Consider the following 21,053-nt stretch of genomic DNA (forward strand, 5'->3'; position numbering starts at 1 on the left):
TTAGCTAGATGTTCATAACGCCTTTCTAAATGGGCATCTTTCTGAAACCGTCTACATGAAGCAACCTCCAGGCTATGAGGACCTGCTTCATCCAGGTCACGTATGCCATCTGCAGCGCTCGTTGTACGGCTTTAAGCAAGCCCCACGTGCCTGGTTTAAGCGGCTTCACGATTTTTTGATTTCTGCTGGGTTTTCCTCGTCAAAGACGGATGTCTCCCTATTCTACTTTGCAACGGCCGGGTCACGGGTTTATCTACTTGTTTATGTAGATGATATTATTATGATGGGAAATGATGCGACCTTAGTTGAGTCACTTCTACATCGGTTTTCATCTGTTTTCAAAATTCGTGATCTCGGCACTCCTGGTTTCTTCCTTGGTATTGAGACTCTGGGTTCTGAAGACGGTTTCTTATTGTCACAGAAGAGGTACATGCAAGATATTCTTGCTCGGGCAGGCATGACTGATTGTAAACCTCTGGCTACTCCAGCAACCGTCACTCAGTCTGCTACGCCCTCTCTCGACCCGTTTGACAACCCTACATAGTATCGTCGTATTGCGGGTGCCTTGCAGTATCTGACCATTACCAGTCCTGACTTGGCATATTTAGTTAATCGGCTCTGCCAGTTTATGCACTCTCCGACAGCTGAGTACTGGGGTTTGCTCAAGTGGGTGATACGATATGTTAAAGGTACTATAGATATGGGCCTTCGTCTTATGAAGTCGTCACACTCCACCTTGCATGGTTACTCTGATTCCGACTAGGCTGGTTGTCCGCTAGACCGAAAATCTACCAACGGTTATGCAGTCTTTTTCGGGTCAAATCTGATTTCTTGGGTCTCCAGGAAGCAGCGCACAGTAGCTCGGTCCTCTACAGAAGCTGAGTACAAGGGTCTCGCTGATGTTGCTGCGGAAGTCACTTGGGTTGTGTCACTACTCCGCGAATTGCAGTTACACACAGGCCAGCCCGCTACGCTATGGTGTGACAACTTAGGCGCCACCTATATGGCTGCGAACCCAGTCTTTCATGCCCGGACTAAGCACGTTGAGGTGGACTATCATTTTGTTCGCGATAAGGTTGCTTCGGGTGAGTTCACTGTCTCTTTTGTCTCCACTCAAGATCAGGTCGCAGATATCTTCACCAAACCACTGCCTGCTACGCGTTTTCAGACTCTCCGCTCCAAGCTCAATGTTGTTTCCGCCCAACCTTGTGCTTGAGGGGGCGTGTTAACCATATCATATATTGTACATTTATATTTAATATGTTATTGTTATTAGTTAGTTATTAGTCAATGCTTAGTACCTATACTTTAGGAGAGTCTGATGCCAACTCTCGTATAGGTATATTGTATCTGCGTAATTCTGTTAATCAATCAATTATCCTCACTCATCATAAATGTGTGAAGATAACGGTATGAGCGCTTGTACACTTAGGGAATGGTATCATTAGGCCACAAAATAGAGGACCTATTCAACAAGAATCTTACGGAATTCAAAATGGTATCCTTATTTTGAGGTATTATTATTATTATTATTATTATTATTGTTGTTGTTGTTGTTATTGTTTGTTGTTGTTGTTGTTGTTGTTGTTAGTTGTTAATATCATTATAATCTTTATTGTAGAAATGTATAGGCGTCATTGATGAAACACATGTGGTAGCTTGGGCACCAACATCAAAACAAAAAGATGCATCATGGTAAAAAGGGCTAAATGGTGACCCAAACTGTCGTGGCCGTTTGTTAACATGACATGACGTTTACTTACTTACATACAGGATGTGAGGGAAGTGCAAATGATTCCTGCATATTTTTAGATGCAATTTAAAAACCTGAATATGGATTTCTTATTCCTTCCCAATGTATGATATTGTTTCTTCTTCTTCTTCTTTTTTTTTTTTTTTTTTTTTTTTTTTNTTTTTTTTTTTTTTTTTTTTTTTTTTTTTTTTTTTTTTTTAAATGAAATGGGTAATTACTTTGTTGAAAATTATAAATAGGTTATTTTTTTTGAAAGATATAAATATGTTATTAATTATGTGCATAACACTTTTATCTGTAATTACTATGTTGTCGATGCCGGTTATCCAAATAAATATGGGCTTTTGGCATCTTATCGTGGGAAGAGCTATCACTTAAATGAATTACGTGGATGAGGATGGATACGAAATAAGCAAGCTCTATTCAACTATCGGCACTCGTCCTTGCGTAATGTCATAGAGAGTTGTTTTTTATTACTAAAAACAAGGTTCCTAATTCTTGAATGCATTCATGGTTACACATTGCAAACACAAGTCAAAATTCTTATTGCTTGTTATGCAATAGACAATTTATACAGATGCACTATGCTATGTATCAATTATTTACCGAATATGAAAGGAAAGACATGGAAATGACTAATAGTAGTGGAAATAGTGATGGAAATGAACCTAAAGAATTAGATATGTCACAACAACATGTTATGCATGAAGTTCGAGAAGATATAACAAATGCTATATGGGGGATTGTAATAAATAATGTTCTTATTTTGTAACCAAACTATGCAATAATTGTAATAATTACAACTTATTTAGTAATATACTTTTATTAACTTTCGTTAATTTTACAGATTTAGTATTAATCTTATTGATTTTTTATTTAAAAATTGAATTTGTGAAATGAAATTAAAAATTAGAGAAATGGAAAATTGGAGAAATGGAGAAATGGAAAACTAAAAAAGGAAAAACAGAGAAATGAAGGGGGTCATTTACCAAATTGGAAAAATGTAGGATTTTATGGAAAAATGAAGAATTGGAGAAGTGGAAAAATGAAAATTGGAGAACTTGTTTACCGAATTTATTTTTCCAATTTTAATCTCATCTCCGTTCTTCAACTTCTTATACAATTTTGGAGAATTGAGAATAGAAGTTCTCTAAATGGATAGATGGAATAACGCAGGTAAACAATGCAATTTTACACGAAGTCATTTATTCGAATCCAGTTGCTTCGTTCAAGGGTTAGGTCATTTGCTAATTGCAACATACTTCTTTCTCCCCATTGCCTCTTCTTTCTTTTCTTTTCCCCATCGCCTCCCGTCTTCATTCTTCCCATGCCTTCTTTCTTTTCCTAATCGTTCGCGTAGCAGCCTTCCTTCACGTATAGGAAAGAGGAGCGTAGTAGCACTCTGTCAAGCTGCACAATCACTTTGTTGAGCCGACACTCTCCAGTGAAACTCTCATCTTGGCAACTAAACACAGACTCTCCAAAATCTTCAGTTGGATCTTGTCCAAGTCCACAAGTAATTACCTAAACCTATTTTTATTTATTTTGATGAATATTATCTCATTATTCTTTTGCTATGATAATTGATGAATGTTCCAGTAGAACTTAATTTTGAGGTTCTGATGGTAGAACCTCAAACTGAGGCGGTTCTCGCAGAACCACATTTTGAGGTTCTTATTGTAGAACCTCAAAATGAGCTTATGATTCTAGAACCTCAAATTGATGTTCTACAGTTTTAATTGCAGAACCCCAAAAGGAAGTTCTATAATTGGAACTCCAAACTATTTTGTATGCATCATTTTTGTGAATATTTGTTGAAAAATTTATGAAAATTAAAGATGAGTAACTTACGGAATACGCATGACGAAGATGAAAAGTGGTTGGATAGTAACTTGGTAATTTTTTTTTTTTGATATTTTATACGATAGGTTAAAACAACACCCTAATACACATGTTTTTAAATCCTCTGTGTGGAAGGAAATCAATCAAGACAAGATGCCGTGTAGGAACTCTGCACTCACAGGTAGCTAATATATGGGAGAATTATTATTTGGGCACCCTACAAGATGCTATGAACAATTAAGGGTGAAGCCACATGTATTCTTTCTTCTATGTAAGAGGTTGAAGAACATGAAAGTGTTACAATGATACAAGAAATTTTAGTGCAGCTAAACAATTTGCTATGGGTCTTAATGTTTTATGTCAAGCATGCATACACCGTATAGTAATTAAAAGGTTTCATCATTCAACTGTAGTTGTACATAAATGTGTGAAGATAACGGTACGAACGCTTGCACACTTAGGGATTGATATCATTAGGCTCAAAAGTTGAGGACGTATTCAACAAGAAATCTTATGGAATACAAAATGGTATCCTTATTTCGAGGTATTGTTGTTATTATTATTGTTGTTAGTTGTTGTAATAATATTACAATCTTTATTGTAGAAATGTATAGGCGCCATTGATGGAACACATGTGGCAGCTTAGGCACCAACGTCAAAACAAAAGATGTATCATGGTAGAAAGAACTCAATGTTGACCCAAAATGTCATGGTCGTTTGTTCACATGACATGATGTTTGTTGCGCGTCAGCAAGGTTGGCCGAGTTCAGCCCCTGCTCGATTCGAGACGTGGCGCTGTGGCTTACCATGGAGGGATGTGGTTAAATGGTATTAGTCCACCTACCTATCACCAATTGGTTTTAGGAAGGATATGGCAACCAGTTAGCCAAAGAACTCTGTGGAGAGATCCATCAATGTTTACTTACGTACACCCCCTGGGAAGTAAGCATAGTGCAGCGCTGAGATCCATCAATGTTTACTTACGTACAAGCTGACCTGGTTATGGATTTCCTATTCCTTCCCAAGGTATGATATTGTTTTTTTTTTTTTTTTTTTTTTTTTTTTAATAAATAAAATGAATAAATTACTTTGTTGAAAATTATAAATAGGTTAATAATTATGTGCCTAACATTTATATAGGTAATTACTATGTTGTCGATGTTAGTTATTGAAATATTATTGGGTTTTTGGCACCTTATCATGGGGAGAGCTATCATTTAAATAAATTTCGTAGATGAGGATGGATACAAAATAAGCAAGCTCTATTTAACTATCAACGCTTATCTTTGCGTAATGTCATAGAGAGGTGTTTTTGGATTACTAAAAGCAAGGTTCCTAATTCTTAAATACATTCATGGTTACCCGTTACGAACACAAATCCAAATTCTTATTGCTTGTTGTGCAATGCACAATTTTTTTTTTACAGATGCATGATGCTATGAATCAATTATTTACCGAATTTGAAAGGGAAGATATGGAAATGCCTAGTAGTAGTGGAATTAGTGGTGGAAATGAACCTATAGAATTAGATACGTCACAACATGTTATGCATGAAGTTCGGGAAGACATAGCAAATGCTATATAGGGGAATTGTAGTCAATGATGTTCTTGATTTGTAACCAAACTATGTATCAATTGGAATAATTAAAATTTATTTAGTAATATACTTATATTAAATTCCGATAGCTTTAAACATTTAGTAATAATTTATTGATTTTTTATTTAAAAATTTAATTTGTAAAATGAAATTAAAAAATTGGAGAAATGAAAGACTATAGAAATGGAGAATGAAAAATTGGAGAAATGTAGAAATGAAAAACTAGAAAAGGAAAAAACAGATAATTGGAGTAAACAACCTCTATGGGGTCTGTTACCAAATTGGAAAAATTAAGAATTGGAGAACTTGTTTAATAATTTTATTTTTCTAATTTTAATCTCATCTCCATTCTTCCACTTCTTATACAATTTTAGAGAATTGAGAATAGACATTTTCCGAATTGAGAGATGGAATAATGCGGGTGAACAATGAACTTTTACATGTGGTCATTGCAGTAGCGTTCTTTCTTATGTTTTCCCTATTGCCTCCAACCTTCTTTCTCCTCACCGCCTCCTTGTTTTTCTTTTCCCTGTCGCCTTTAGTCTTCTTTCTTCCCCATTACCTTCTTTCTTCTTCCAATTCTTCGCGTAGCAGCCTTCCATCACGTACAACAAAGAGGAGTGTAGTAGCACTTCGTTAAGCCACACATTCACTCTGATGAGTCTACATTCTCCAGTGAACCTTTTATCTCGACAACTAAACACGGACACTCCAAAATTTTCGGTAGGATCTTATCCAAGTCCACAAGTAATTAAATAAACTTATTTTTTACTTATTTTGATGAATATTATCTCATTTCTCTTTTACTATAATAATTGATAATTGATGATATGTTCTAGTAGAATTTCATTTTGAGGTTCTGATGGTAGAACCTCAAATTGAAGTGGTTCTTGCAAAACCACTTTTTAAGGTTCTGAGTGTAGAACCTTGAAATGAGGTTATGATTTTAGAACCTCATTTTGAGGTTCCAGAAGAATGATTGTAGAACCTCAAATTGATGTTCTATAGTTTTAATTGTAGAACCTCAATTGGAAGTTCCGCATTAGAACCTCAAACTGTTTCGTATTCTTGATTTTTATGAATATTTTTTGAAAAATTCAGGAAAATTGTAGATGAGTAACTTATGGAATACGCATGACGAAAATGAAAAGTGGCTGGATAGTACCCTGATTGTTTCCTTTTTTGTTTATATTTTATATGATAGGATAAAACGACACCCTAATGCACATGTTTCTAAGTCCTCTACCTGGAATGAAATCAATTAAGACAGGATGCTGTGTAGAAACTCTACACACACAGCTAAGTAATACATGGGAGAATTATTATTTGGAGACCTTACAAGATGCTATGAACAATTAAGGGTGAAGCTACATGTATTCTTTCTTCTATGTAAGAGGTTGAAAAACATGAGAGTGTTACATGATACAAGAAATGTTAGTGCAACAGAACAATTGGCTATAGGTACGTCTTAATGTTGTATGCCAAGCATGCACACATCATATAGTAGCTGAAAGGTTTCGTCATTCGACTATAGTTGTACATAAATGTGTGAAGATAACGGTACAAGCGCTTGTACACTTAGGGAATGATATGATTAGGCCAAAAAATTGAGGACCTATTCAACAAGAAATCTTACGGAATACAAAATGGTATCCTTATTTCGAGGTATTATTATTGTTGTTATTGTTGTTAGTTGTTGTAATATTATTACAATCTTTATTCTAGAAATGTATAGTCGCCATTGATGATGGAACACATGTGGCAGATTGGCCACCAACATCAAAACAAAAGATGTATCGTGGTAGAAAGGGCTTAATGTTGTCCCAAAATGTCATGGTCGTTTGTTCACATAACATGATGTTTACTTACATACACGCAGGATGGGAGGGAAGTGCAAATGATTTTTTCATCTTTTTAATGCAATTTCAAAACCTGAACATAGATTTCCTATATCTTCCCAATGTATGATATTGTATTTTTTTTTAACTTGAAATGGCTAAATTCCTTTATTGAAAGGTATAAATAAGTTATTAATTATGTACATAACATTTATATAGGTAATTACTATATGTTCTCGATGCCAGCTATCAAAATACTCCTGGGTTTTTGGCACCTTATCATGGAGAGAGCTATCATTTAAATGAATTCTGTAGATGAGGACGTATACGAAATAAGCAAGCTCTATTCAACTATTGACGCTCGTCCTTGCGTAATGTCATAGAGAGGTGTTTTTGGATTACTAAAAGCGAGGTTCCCAATTCTTAAATACATTCATGGTTAACCGTTGCGAAGACAAATCCAAATTAATATTGCTTGTTGTGCAATGCACAATTTTATATGGATGAATGATACTATGAATCAATTATTTATCCGAATATGAAAGGGAAGACATGGAAATGCCTAGTAGTAGTGGAGTTAGTGGTGGAAATGAACTAATAGAATTAGATATGTCACAACATGTTATGGATGAAGTTCGAGAAGACATAACAAATGCTATATGAGGGTATTGTAATCACTTATGTTCTTGTTTTGTAACCAAACTATGTATTAATTGGAATAATTACAATTTATTTAGTAATATACTTATGTTAACTTTCGTTAGCTTTACACATTTAGTAATAATTTATTGATATTTATTTAAAATTGAATTTGTAAAATGAAATTAAAATATTGGAAATATGAAAAGTTGTAGAAACGGAGAATGAAAAATTTGAGAAATGGAAAACTAGAAAAGGAAAAAATAGAGAAATGAAGTAAACAACTCCTATGGGGTCTGTTACCAAATTGAAAAAAATTGAGAATTGGAGAACTTGTTTACTAAATTTATTTTTCTAATTTTAATCTCATCTCCATTCTTCTCCTCTTATACAATTTTGGAGAATTGTGAATAGACATTTTCCAAATTGAGAGATGTAATAACGCAGGTGAACGATGTAATTTTACACGAGGTCATTTATTCGAATCTAGCTTTCCTATTGCCTTCATCCTTCTTTCTCTCCATCACCTCCTTCTTTCTTTTCTTTTCCACATCGCCTTCAATCTTCTTTCTTCCCGATTGCCTTCTTTCTTTTTCCAATCGTTTGCGTAGCAGCCTTCCTTCACGTACAGCAAAGAGGAGCGTAGTAGCACTTTGTTAAGCCGCACAATCACTTCGTTGAGCCTACATTCTCCGGTGAACTTTTCATCTCAGCAACTGAAGACAGACACTCCAAAATCTTCGGTAGGAACTTGTCCAAGTCCACAAGTAATTACCTAAACCTATTTTTACTCATTTTGATGAATATTATCTCATTTCTCTTTTGCTATGATAATTGATAATTGATGAATGTTCTAGTTGAACCTCATTTTGAGGTTCTGATTGTAGAACCTCAAATTGATTTTCTACGGTTTTAATTGCAGAACCTCAACAGGAAGTTCTGCAATTGGAACCTCAAACTGTTTTGTATGCTTGATTTTTGTGAATATTAGTTGAGAAATTAATTAATATTGTAGATGAGTAACTTACAGAATACGCATAACAAAGATGCAAAGTTGTTAGATAGTACTCTAGTCGTTTTTCTTGATATTTTATGCGATGGATCAAACGGAACCCTAACGGACAACATATTTTTAAGTTCTCTATCTAGAATGAAATAAATCAAAACACAATGTCGTCTTGAAAATTTCCAGTCACAAGTAACTAATACATGGGAGAATTATTATTTAGACGGCCTACAAGATGTTATGAACAATTAAGGGTCATAGAGAGGTTTTTTTTGTATAGTAAAACGAGGTTCGCAGTTCTTAAATACATTCATGGGTACCTGTTGCGAAGATAAGTCTAAATTCTTATTGCTTGTTGTGCAATGCACAATTTTATACAGATGCATGATGCTATGGATCAATTATTTTACCGAATATGAAAAGGAAGACATGGAAATGCCTAGTAGTAGTGGAAGTTGTGGTGGAAATAAACCTATAGAATTAGATATATATGTCTCAACAACATGTTATGCATGAAGTTCGAGAAGACATATCAAATGCTATATGGGGGGTTGTAACAATGACGTTCTTGTTTTGTAACCAAATTATGTAATAATTGAAATAATTACAATTTATTTAGTAATATACTTTTATTAACTTTTGTTAGTTTTACACATAGTATTAATTTATTGATTTTTTTTGTTTGAAAATTGAAGTTGTAAATTGAAATTAAAAAATCAGAGGAATGGAAAACTGGATAAATGGAGAATGGAAAACTATAAAAGAAAAAATCAGAGAAAAGAAGTAAATGACCCCTATGGGGTTGTTTACCAAATTGGAAAATTGGAGAATTAGAGAAGTCTGAAAATGAAAATTGGAGAACTTTCTTACTAAATTTATTTTTCAATTTTAATCTCATTTTCATTCTTCCACTTCATATATAATTTTGGAGAATTAAGAATAGACATTCTCTAAATGGAGAGATGGTATAATATGGTGAATAGTGCAATTTTACATGAGGTCATTTGTTCGAATCTAGTGACATTTTCTTCCCTCTAGGGTTAGGTTGCAACAACCTTCTTTCTCCCCATTTCTTCTTTTTTTTATTTATTTTGATGAATATTATCTCATTTCTCTTTTGATGAATATTATCTCATTTCTCTTTTGCTATGATAATTGATAATTGATGAATGTTTTAGTAGAACCTCAAAATGAGAAGGTTCCAGTAGAACCTCATTTTGACGTTATGATATTAAAACATTAAAATGCGATTCTGATTGTAAAACCTCAAATTGATGTTCTACGGTTTTAATTGTAGAACATCAAATGGGAGTTCTGCAATTGGAACCTCAAATTGTTTCGTATGCTTGATTTTTGTGAATATTAGTTAAAAAATTAATGAAAATTGTAGATGAGTAACTTACAGAATATGCATGATGAAAAGCAAAGTGGTTGGATAGTACCCTGGTTGTTTTTCTAGATATATTATACAATAGAATCAAATGGCACGCACCGTAATGGGCAACCTGTTTTTAAGTCATTTGCCTAAAATGAAATTAGTCAAGGATGTCGTGTAGATACTCTACACTCACAGGTAATCAATACATGGGAGAATTATTATTTGGACACCCTACAAGATGTTATGAACACTTAAGGGTGAAGCCACATGTATTCTTTCTTCTATGTAAGAGGTTGAAGAACATGAAATTGTTACATGATACAAGAAATGTTAGTGTGCAGCAGAACAATTGGCTATGGGTCTTATTGTTTTATGCCAAGAATGCACACAACGTATAGTAGCTAAAAGGTTTCAACATTTAACTGTAACTATTTATAAATGTGTGAAGATAATGGTACGAGTGCTTGTACACTTAGGGAATGATATCATTAGGCCACAAATTAGATGACTTGTTCAACCAGAAATCTTACGTATCCAAAATAGTATCTTTATTTTGAGGTTTCATTATTATTATTATTATTATTATTATTATTATTATTGTTGTTGTTGTTGTTGTTGTTGTTGTTGTTATTGTTGTTGTTGTTAATATTATTACAATCTTTATTGTAGAAATGTATAGGCGTCATTAATGGAACACATGTGGCAGCTTGGGCACCGACATCAAAACAAAAGATGTATCGTAGTAGAAAGGGCTCAAGTACTTTTAGAATGAATGTGTATAAGTGTGCTTATCGTGGAGTACTTAGATATTAATGGTTGTATTATATTGTTGATTATATGTATTAGTTTGGATTATATATTGTGGATTGTTGTGTTTTAGTTTAGATTGTAGTGTGGATTTATATTTTGAATTGTGTTGTAGTTTGGATTATATTGTGAATTGTGGAATATAATTCTGTTAATGAATATTGGGGATTTTGCAATATAATCATGTTGATGTGTATTGTGGAGAATTGATTTTACTGTAGCAGTGGTGATCAAAATTATATATATAAAAAAGGCTAAAGTGGCATCCCGCACCATAAACTATATCAAATTGTTTATGATGCACCCTGACCTTTCAGAACATATATTTAGATCCACCTACTATTAATTGTTTGTTGTCTAGCATTTTTAGCAGGTTTCCCAGCTACTATGATGACATGGCACCGGTTTAAGCTGATGCGGACCTTCTGTTGACCAGCGACCAAAATATTACCTCAATCCTTGTACTTGTAGTCTTGTTTCTTAGCTTCTTTCCAACACATAATGGACATCTAAGGCACCTATTTGGACCCTTTACATTGAATTTTCCTCTGGCTATGGTGGTGGTGGACGCGAAATCCTCTTTGCTCCTCCTGGGTGGATTGGTCGGGGGACTCTTCCCCTGCAATTCAAGAAGATTTCCTCAAGCATAATCATCACTCTATCAACATCACGCACTGTCTCGCTTGACAATGAAACAGAGGGGATCAACAAATAACCCACTCTAGTATCCTCTAGCCGGAGAGCCACCCACCTCGCCACCTCCATTTTTGATGAATTTGGAGCTCTAAGTATACTGGCGGCTTTCAGGATCTTTAGCAGAAAGCTGCAGGAAACCGCTCCCTTTTCTGCTGGCAATTGGCTGATAATTGACTCCAATACAAGCCTGCATTTTGACAATATAGAATATAATCAGGGTCTGAATCTTTTCTAATCTTGGTAAAACTCGTAATGTTTGGTAGCCAGCGTGATGCGTACATCTTCAGCGTATTGCTTACAAACAGGACCCTGCATGACACTTTGGTTATCTCACTTTCTTCATCTTCTTCATCAGATGTAGAATCCTTTGGAATCACACCATCCAAGAAGAATGCTTGCGACATTGAAACGTCGTCGCAAAAGTGAAATCCAAACCCAAACCTAGAAAAGTTGGCATCTTCCCTGGCGAAACCCAAATTCACACCACTAACCCCGCATCCAGAACGGAATGACAACGTTTCACGGCCATTGTCGCCTCCCCCGTCGTGGTCGACTTCGTGCCACGTGGCAACTGTTATCCCTCGCAGACAATGATGTGGAGAATGGTCAAGTGCTAGACGAAAAAAAAGTGCATGTTAGCATATTATTACCTCCAACCTGTAGGAAACCTGCTAAAATGTTCATGGTGCAGGATAACACTTTAGCCTTATATATATATAAACAAGAACGACAGGCATCTGTTCCTTGCTTAGAAATCGACGCCTATAATCATTATATTTAGTACAACTGACAATAAGCATCTATTGTAAACACAGAATAGATGCCTATAGTCATGACTATTAGCGTTGTCTTGTTCATAAATTCCTATCGTAAAACGGCACTAATCGCTCTGTACAACAAGTGCAAATCACTTGTTTTGTACTAGTGATTGTGTGCACAAGCACCGTAGCAAGCACAGATTGGGTCGTCAACACCTTACGCCTCATGAGACTAAGGGATTCCACCTTCAAGCTAGCAAGCTTTTACTTTGTGTTTTCATTTCCTTGTACCAAAAAAAAAGTTGTAGATGTCTACAATTTAACATCTTTCAATTCATCAATCATTATAGGGAAAAGAGTCAAATAGACCCTTGAACTTTATTCGAAAGTGCAATTAGGCCTTGAACTTCCAAAAAGTGCAATTAAACCCTCAAACTTTTTAAAATGAGTCAATTAAGTTTGGTTTACCGGTAACCTAGTAAAATTCCAATGATGGACTACTGTTCCGACCATAAAAAAATTGCCAACACCATTTTCCGGACTTCTCCATCAGAGAAGACGACAGGTCGTCTTCTCCGATACAGAAGGTGACCGCAGTCTGGTCGTCTCCTCCAGAATGCGACCATTGGTCATCGGTCACACAGTTGTCGGATTTTTTTTTTAAATTTAAAGTGTTGTCGAAAATTTTTTATCGCCGGAATTGTCGCTGGAATCTTGTTGACTAGTTATTTTAGGTAAATTACAGGTTATTAGATTTAAATGCACTAAAATAATAAGTTTGAGAGTTTAATTGTACTTTTTGAAGTTTATAGATCTAATTGTACTTTTGTATAAAGTTCATGGGTCGATTTGACCCTTTTCCCATCATTATACTATGGACCGTTGTTTGTTTTATAAGATAAACTATTGAATAATGTTCAACAATAGTATATATATTGAAGGTATATCTTAATTACATTGAATGTTCATTTTAAGGTATACTACTAAAGAAATGAACTCTCAATATATTAAAAATAAAAATTCAAGATACTAAAATGAATATTTATCAATGATCCATATTCCAATGTGAACCATTGTCTGTAGTATAATTTGCCTCAATTCATTAGGTGGGTTATTATGCTATTACGGTTCAATTTGGGTAGGTTGAGAGCATATTCCAAGAGTTAAACTGTTGAGTGTTGACCATGTGCATGTTGTTAGGTGCACCTAACTCATTTCTATTTTTTCTTCTTATACTTTATTTTTTTCAACTTCAATTTTTTTTTTGTACTTTTACTTTTACTGTTTGTAAAAATAAAATTATTGTATTAAAAATATATTATTACCTCCGTCCCATTTTGTTTGTCTGATTCGGTTAACGAGGCTTGACTGAAGTTATTTTTAATTCAATTTTTCATAATATTAAATTTAGTATTAGTATATAAAATTTTATATATTTAGAAAGTACATTAAAAGTACTATTAAACACAAAAAATCAAATTTAAAAATAATTAAAAATTACTAAAGAAAATAAGTAATGAAGAAAGAGTTGGTTTGACCAATGAATAGTAAACAGGACAGGTAAAATGAGACAGAGGGAGTATTAAAAAACTCTAATTAAGATATTTTACATGACATCCATACTTATATATATATATATATATATATATATATATATATATATATATATATATANATATTTATATATATATATATATATATATATATATATATATATATATATATATATATAGAATATTAATCAAATGTGGCCGTGCTCTTAGGTGTGGTCGTGCGGTCACACACCACTCAATGTTACGAAATACACCACTCAATGTTAAGAAACACACCACAATGAAAATATACAAAAACACCATAAAACACACCACACACCCAAAATAATGCACCATAACTCCCATGTCCCTAATGGTGCATTTGCTAATACTGTGTGGTGTATATTTGCATACCTAGTGGTGTGTTTTTGGGTGATGCGTCCCTAACGATGCATATTTGTGTGGTGCATTTTCTAACACTGAGTGGTGTATATCTGTATACATAGTGGTGAGGCCGCACTGTTCACACCTAAGAGCACGGCCACACTTGAACATGACCATATATATATATATATATATATATATATATATATATATATATATATATATATATTAAAAAATGTCTATAAGTACATAAAGTCATTACTTTATTAATGCTTATGTACATTAAATTTTATTTTTATGAACATATAAATATAAAATGAATATTATAAACCTATTATAGAGTGAATGCAAATGCATATAATGTACATTTAGTTTAATGTATATGTACAATTGTACATTAAGATTTAGATTTACGGACATATATAGAACAAATATTATTAATATAGTATATGGTGAATGCTATCAAACGTAATGCGTCTGTAGTATATTGTTTAGTATTTGAACCTTATGAACCTAATATCGAGTGAATGAAAATACATATGATGTATGTTTAGTTTAGTATTTATGTATATTAAAGTTTAGGTTTATGAGCTAGCAGATACATTTAAAATATTAAAAAAAAATTATTATACGTGTTATTTAAAAAATTTCAATTAGAGCTTTTCTAATGATATATTTTTATACATTAATTTTATTCGTATAAAATAAAAAAGAGAAAAATAAATTTAAGTTGAAAATATGAATTTAGGGAGAAAAGTTAAGAATTATTTAATATATTTTGATTGCGTCTTGAGTTTATATTGATATATGGACTAATATAAGTTTATGTCTCTCCTACATGTACAGATAATATAATTGGATTATCAAATTAAAGAAAATTGCAATTAAATTATTAAAATATAAAACATCACGTAATTGTTTGAAAAAATCCAGCAATTCTATTTCACTATATTTCTTATTGGGCCGTTAAGTCACCGTAATTTACTCTTACACTATCTTGTCGTTTGACTGGAATGTCGCAAATTATACTGTGGACCATATTCATGGCTTATACTGCAGTTGTGTTGAACGGATACTGCATTTGTGTTGAAAAGATACTGCAGTTGTGTCGAAAGGAAACTGCAGTTATGCGGAACAGAGGTCGTTCATCCGTTCAACACAACTACAGTATCCATTCAACACAACTGTAGTATCCGTTCAACACAACTGCAGTATCGGTTTAACACAACTATAGTTATAGACGGATGAAACGGCCTCTGTTCCGCGCAACTGCAGTTCCCTTTCAATACAACTGCAGTATCCGTTCAACACAACTGCAGTATCAGTTCAACACAAATGTAGTATCATCCATGACCCATGGTTCATAATGCATTGTGGACCATGGTCCATAGTATAACGATTGTCGGAATGTGGGGTCATAGGAGTTCGGGAATTTTGCATTTGTAGGCAAATATATCTTCTGATTAATGATGACATGGCATTGAGGTGAAAATTGCTTAGTCAGATAAAGTCAAATCCTAATTATTAGTAGGAAAACCACCATTAAAAAAAAGAGCTTGACATAGGCTCTCTTCTGATTAATGATGACATGGCATTGAGGTGAAAATTGCTGAGTCAGATAAAGTCAAATCCTAATTATTAGTAGGAAAACCACCATTAAAAAAAAAGAACTTGACATAGGCTCTCTTCTGATTAATGATGACATGGCATTGAGGTGAAAATTGCTGAGTCAGATAAAGTCAAATCTTAATTATTAGTAGGAAAACCACCATTAAAAAAAAAGAACTTGACATAGGCTCTCTTCTGATTAATGATGACATGGCATTGAAGTGAAAATTGCTGAGTCAGATAAAGTCAAATCCTAATTATTAGTAGGAAAACCACCATTAAAAAAAAAAGAGCTTGACATAGGCTCCTCTTCGACCTCATTGTGATCAATGAAGGAGCTCCTTCAATTCGTCCTGATTCCTCTTCATGAGTTCAAATGAAATGTGTCAATGAAGGGTTAAGCAAATTGCCATGTAACTGTTTTAACCCATTAATCACTTTGATGACATTATTTTTAAAAGAGTTAATATCTAATTTAGTCTTCGACTACAGTTGTTTTTCTCAATTTAGTCTTAACAAAATTTTTGTAATAATTAAGTCCTTCACTTTGATGATTTTACTCAATTGAGCCACCTGTTAAGATAACTTGTTAATTTCACATCTATTAATACTTAATTTAGTCCTTAACTATAGTAGTTTATCCAAGTTAGTCTTCAACTATAGTTGTTTTACTTAATTTTGTCCTTGACTATAGTGAATTTTTTCTATTTATTCTTTGATTCTAATAGCCAAAGACTCAATTGAGTAAAACAATCAAAGTCAATGACGTAATTAAGCACAGAAGCCGTTTAACACTAAATCGAGAAAAATCAATATAGTTGAGGACTAAATTAGGTATTAATTCATTTTAAGAATGTAAAATAGTCTAATTTTGTCTGTTTTAATTCAGTAATTTAATTACATATTTTTGTGTGCTTATTTAATCATTACTAAAAACAGAGGGAACATCAAGATCCATATTAGTAGGCCAGTTGCTATTTGACTATCACTTCGATTTTTTATTTGTCGGACTATTTGTAGGTAAAAGGATCATGCCATTCAAACACTAGCATGGCAATTCAATTCTATTACACTAGTATATTCCAACTTTTGGGTGTACAATGGGTCCACTGGCTCTTATAGATTAGAAGTTGCTTACTTAAAAAAGCAAGAATGCCTCTTCATAAAGTAGAGTTTTTACATCACCAAGTAATCAGCACATGCAAGGATGATCTAAAAGCAAAAGGGTTCATGCAACTAAAACTTTCGTAAATAATTAGTCTATTAGCCAATTTTAGCTTATTTAATCACTATTAGGTGTTTGGTTAATAAGTTTTTTGTAACTCCAAAATACTAAAATTCAAAATGCTACTCAAAGCAGCCTTTTCAATTAACTTTTTGAGAAAAGAAATTATACCAAACAGCTATCAGCTAACAGCTAATTTTATTAAACAACTTTCTACAATCCGCCAATGTTATCAATTAATCATACCTTATAATCCAATCAGCTAACCCAATTAGCCAACAACCATTTACCAAACCGGGCCTACACCTTTCTCCTACAAATAGTCTCAGGAATGGGAGCTGATCATCTATCACACAAAACTTTCATTATATTCATCAATCCATCATCTCTGCAATCTTCTTCTCCTTCTGTAGGAGGCATTGCAAGAAATTGAAGCAAGCTGGAAGATGAATCCACTGTTAGATGTAAGAATTCCAATCTGCTCTGCAGTTTCCTCATTTGGGAAGTCACAGAGAAGGCTTCTGGCTTGCCATGGAGCCCAATGCCATGCCCTGGCTTTGTCAAATGAACCTCCAAAGATCAGATTCAGTAAGTTCTATTCACTCTGAAGAAGAATAAATTAAAGCTGATAAAACCATTAAGACAAGAAGCTAATGAAATGCAAACAAATGCAGGTAGTAGAGCAGATTCAGTGGCTCACAGGATGAATAAATTTGCACAAGGCATCCGAGAACATGGTAAGTTGGTAACATTTTCTTTTTGGTTGTTCTTATTTATTAGGATAAAGCACTTACCACTACGCCAAAAGTTATAGCTAGTACGAAAGATGCAACTTTATTTCCTTATAGATTACCATCACATTTTCGAGAAGCTCTGTGCTGAATTTGGCCCTTCATTGGCCTCTGCCCAACAATCACCTGGCCACCATAGAATAGGCCGCCACCAATTCCCCCTCTCAGCAATTGTCAGTTTTAATTGCATGTTTGATACCAATTTGTTAGGATCAAACCGCTTCAAAAGTTATAGCTAGTAATGAAGGCGCAACTTTATTTTTTTATAAACTGCCATTACATTTTTGAGAGGTTGGGTGCTGGATTTGGCCCTTCACCCGCCAAACAATCCCCAAGCCACCATAGAATTGGCCGCAACCAATTGCCCAACAATTTCCGCTCCCAGCACCTGTCAGTTTCAACGGCATGTTTGATACCAATTTGTTAGGATTAAACGCTTACTACTACGCCAAAAGTTATAGGTAGTAGCAAAAACATAATTTTATTTATTTATAGACCGCCATTGCATTTTCGAGAGATAAGGTGTTGGGCTTGGCCTTTCACCAGCCTCCGCCCAACAATCCCCTAGCCACCAATTACTAGACTTGGCCAACAATTAATTACAAACATTTAGAATAACTTTGGGTATATACCCAAGAGGCAAGATTATTCTAATGCTATTTATTTCACTCTGCAGTGAAATTAGGAAACAAGATTACTGAAACTGTAAAAGGGAAGTTGAGCCTTGGGAAGAAAATTCTCCAAGTAGGTGGGGTTAGCAAAATCTTCAAGTGGAATTTCAATGCTAAGGAAGGTGAAGAGCTTCTAAAGACTTGTCAGTGCTATCTATCAACAACATCTGGTCCCATTGCAGGCCTTCTCTTTATCTCCACTCACAAGATTGCTTTCTGTAGTGAGAGATCCATTAAGCTTTCTTCTTCTTCTTCTTCAAGTGGGAAATCGCTTAGAGTTCGTTACAAGGTCATGATCCCACTTAGAAAGATAAAGATTGCCCACGAGAGCCGTAATGTGAAGAAACCATCACAGAAGTACATACAAGTAGTTACTGAGGACAAGCATGAGTTCTGGTTCATGGGATTTTTAAATCATCAAAGAACATTGAAACATCTTAAGGAGGCAATATATCAGACCCAGTGCTAGCATGTGTTGTCATATATGACTTCAAACATTGTAAATAATCTTTGATTTGTATTGCATGTAAATGTGGAATGGAAAATATACATAAGTTTCAAAATCCAATTTGAAAGATTTAAGCCAGATCAATGATGCAGCTTTTAATTGTACAAACGTGTGTGTGATGCAAATGAGAACTCAAATAAATTTTTCTGTATGAGTTTGGTATTGATACAAAATTTTAAATATGTTTACTTTGTGTGAGATCGTTAGACGGGTTGTGTCGGGTCAATATAAAAATTTAATACTTATACTATAATGGCACGTTTGGTTCGCGGAATAGGCATGAAATGGAATAGCATTCCCAGTAATAGGCATACTCCGCTATTTGGTAAAACTTTCTATTCCCAAGAACAATGTTCCAAGGGATAAGGGGAATAGAGATTCCTAGGCCCCATAGGTATTAGGCTATTTCTAAGTCCTCGAGAATAGTTATTTTCAATTTTACCCCTTGGCGCGTTTTGGAGAAATATCTCCCTTTCCCCAAAAGGCTCCTGTATTATTATTTTTTTTTAAAAAAAAACTTATAACTAAGAACAATTAAGGATCCTTAAATGAATGAGCTTTTGGCTCTTTAAGACTTCCCATCCTGTTGTTAATTTCAAAAGAGAAGCAACGCTTCTCTTATATAGAGGAGCTCAAATGAGCTCATCTTCATAAGTTACCAATGTGGGATCAAAAATTGAAATTTGTATTTAAAGAAATTATTATATATGTAATTTTGTTTTAATTTGCATTATTATTATTATTATAATTATAATTATAATTTTTATTTTATTATTACATAATAATAATATTAATATTAATATTAATAATAACATGAATGTCCTTATTATTATTATTTTTATTTTATTATTACATAATAATAATATTAATATTAATATTAATATTAATATTAATAATAACATGAATGTCCTTATTATTATTACTATTATTATTGTTATTGTTGTTGTTGTTGTTATTATTATTATTATTATTATTATTATTATTATTATTATTATTACATATTTTATACGGGTATTTATGTATAATAATAATAATAATAATAATAATAATAATAATAATAATAAATTTTGTACAAGGACATTTATGTCTTTTAAATATATATTTCATTTCTATTCCTTTAACCAACCAAACGCTGGAATACAATTCCCAAGTCTATTCCTTCCGCGAACCAAACACTGGAATACAATTCATATTCTATTTCTTACGTATTCCATTTCTTATGAAATAGTATTCCTATTCCCTTCAAATTCATTCCGTGAACCAAACGTGCTGTAATACTTTTTTTAATCTCATGACCTCCATATGGGAAAGTCACTACATATATACCATATGAGCACAATGTGCTTGGCACTTATACTGTAATACTAATTAGGAATAAAGTGTCTCTTACTTATACGAGAAAACATAATACTTTTGAGGACTAACATTTTGAGTTAAAAGTATTACATTTTTCAGCAAAAGTATTACATTTTCCCTTATAAATAATGCTGGCAAGTGTTTGCTACTGTTAGGAACATTTTGTATTTAGATTTCGATGATACCAAATGATTAGAAATTTCAGTCCCCAACTTATGTTTATTTTTTAGACTTAGAGTTATTCTGCTCAAACTTCGAATCGTCTGAATAGTAACACGAGAAGTCATATTTCAGATAGTCAAACAATTCGAATGATAACTCGATATGTTACGTTTCAATTAGTCTTAGCAATAGATTTGAATAGTAACTCGAATGAGCTCAAGAAAAAGATTTGAAGACTTGAAAATTTGAAGAGTAGAAGACTACAAGACCGAAAGGTCAAAAGGTGGAAGGATCTACCTTTCGAAGTAAAGAAGAATGAATGATAAGGTCAACCATTCATAATCGAAAGGTTGCAAAAAGGTTGAAAGTTGGAAGGACTTACCTATCGAGGAGTAATAGGGACGAACGGTAAGGTCAACCATTCGTATCCGAGAGGTTTAAGGTTCGAAATGTTAACCTAGTTAACCATTTGAAAGAATTGCTAGAGACATCTCTAAGCTAA

At 33.5% G+C, this 21,053-nt stretch overlaps 1 protein-coding gene across 1 annotated transcript; it reads left to right on the top strand.

Moving 5' to 3' along the window:
• The first annotated feature begins 17,435 nt into the window (after positions 1-17,435).
• LOC116017399 (GEM-like protein 7) lies at positions 17,436-19,111 on the top strand. Its single transcript, XM_031257979.1, has 3 exons — positions 17,436-17,651; positions 17,738-17,800; positions 18,531-19,111. The coding sequence occupies exons 1-3, from the start codon at positions 17,510-17,512 to the stop codon at positions 18,992-18,994; spliced, it is 669 nt and encodes a 222-aa protein (XP_031113839.1). The 5' UTR covers positions 17,436-17,509; the 3' UTR covers positions 18,995-19,111.
• The last annotated feature ends 1,942 nt before the right edge of the window (positions 19,112-21,053 follow it).

This window comes from Ipomoea triloba, chromosome 4, assembly GCF_003576645.1.
Source record: "Ipomoea triloba cultivar NCNSP0323 chromosome 4, ASM357664v1".
NCBI lineage: Eukaryota > Viridiplantae > Streptophyta > Magnoliopsida > Solanales > Convolvulaceae > Ipomoea > Ipomoea triloba.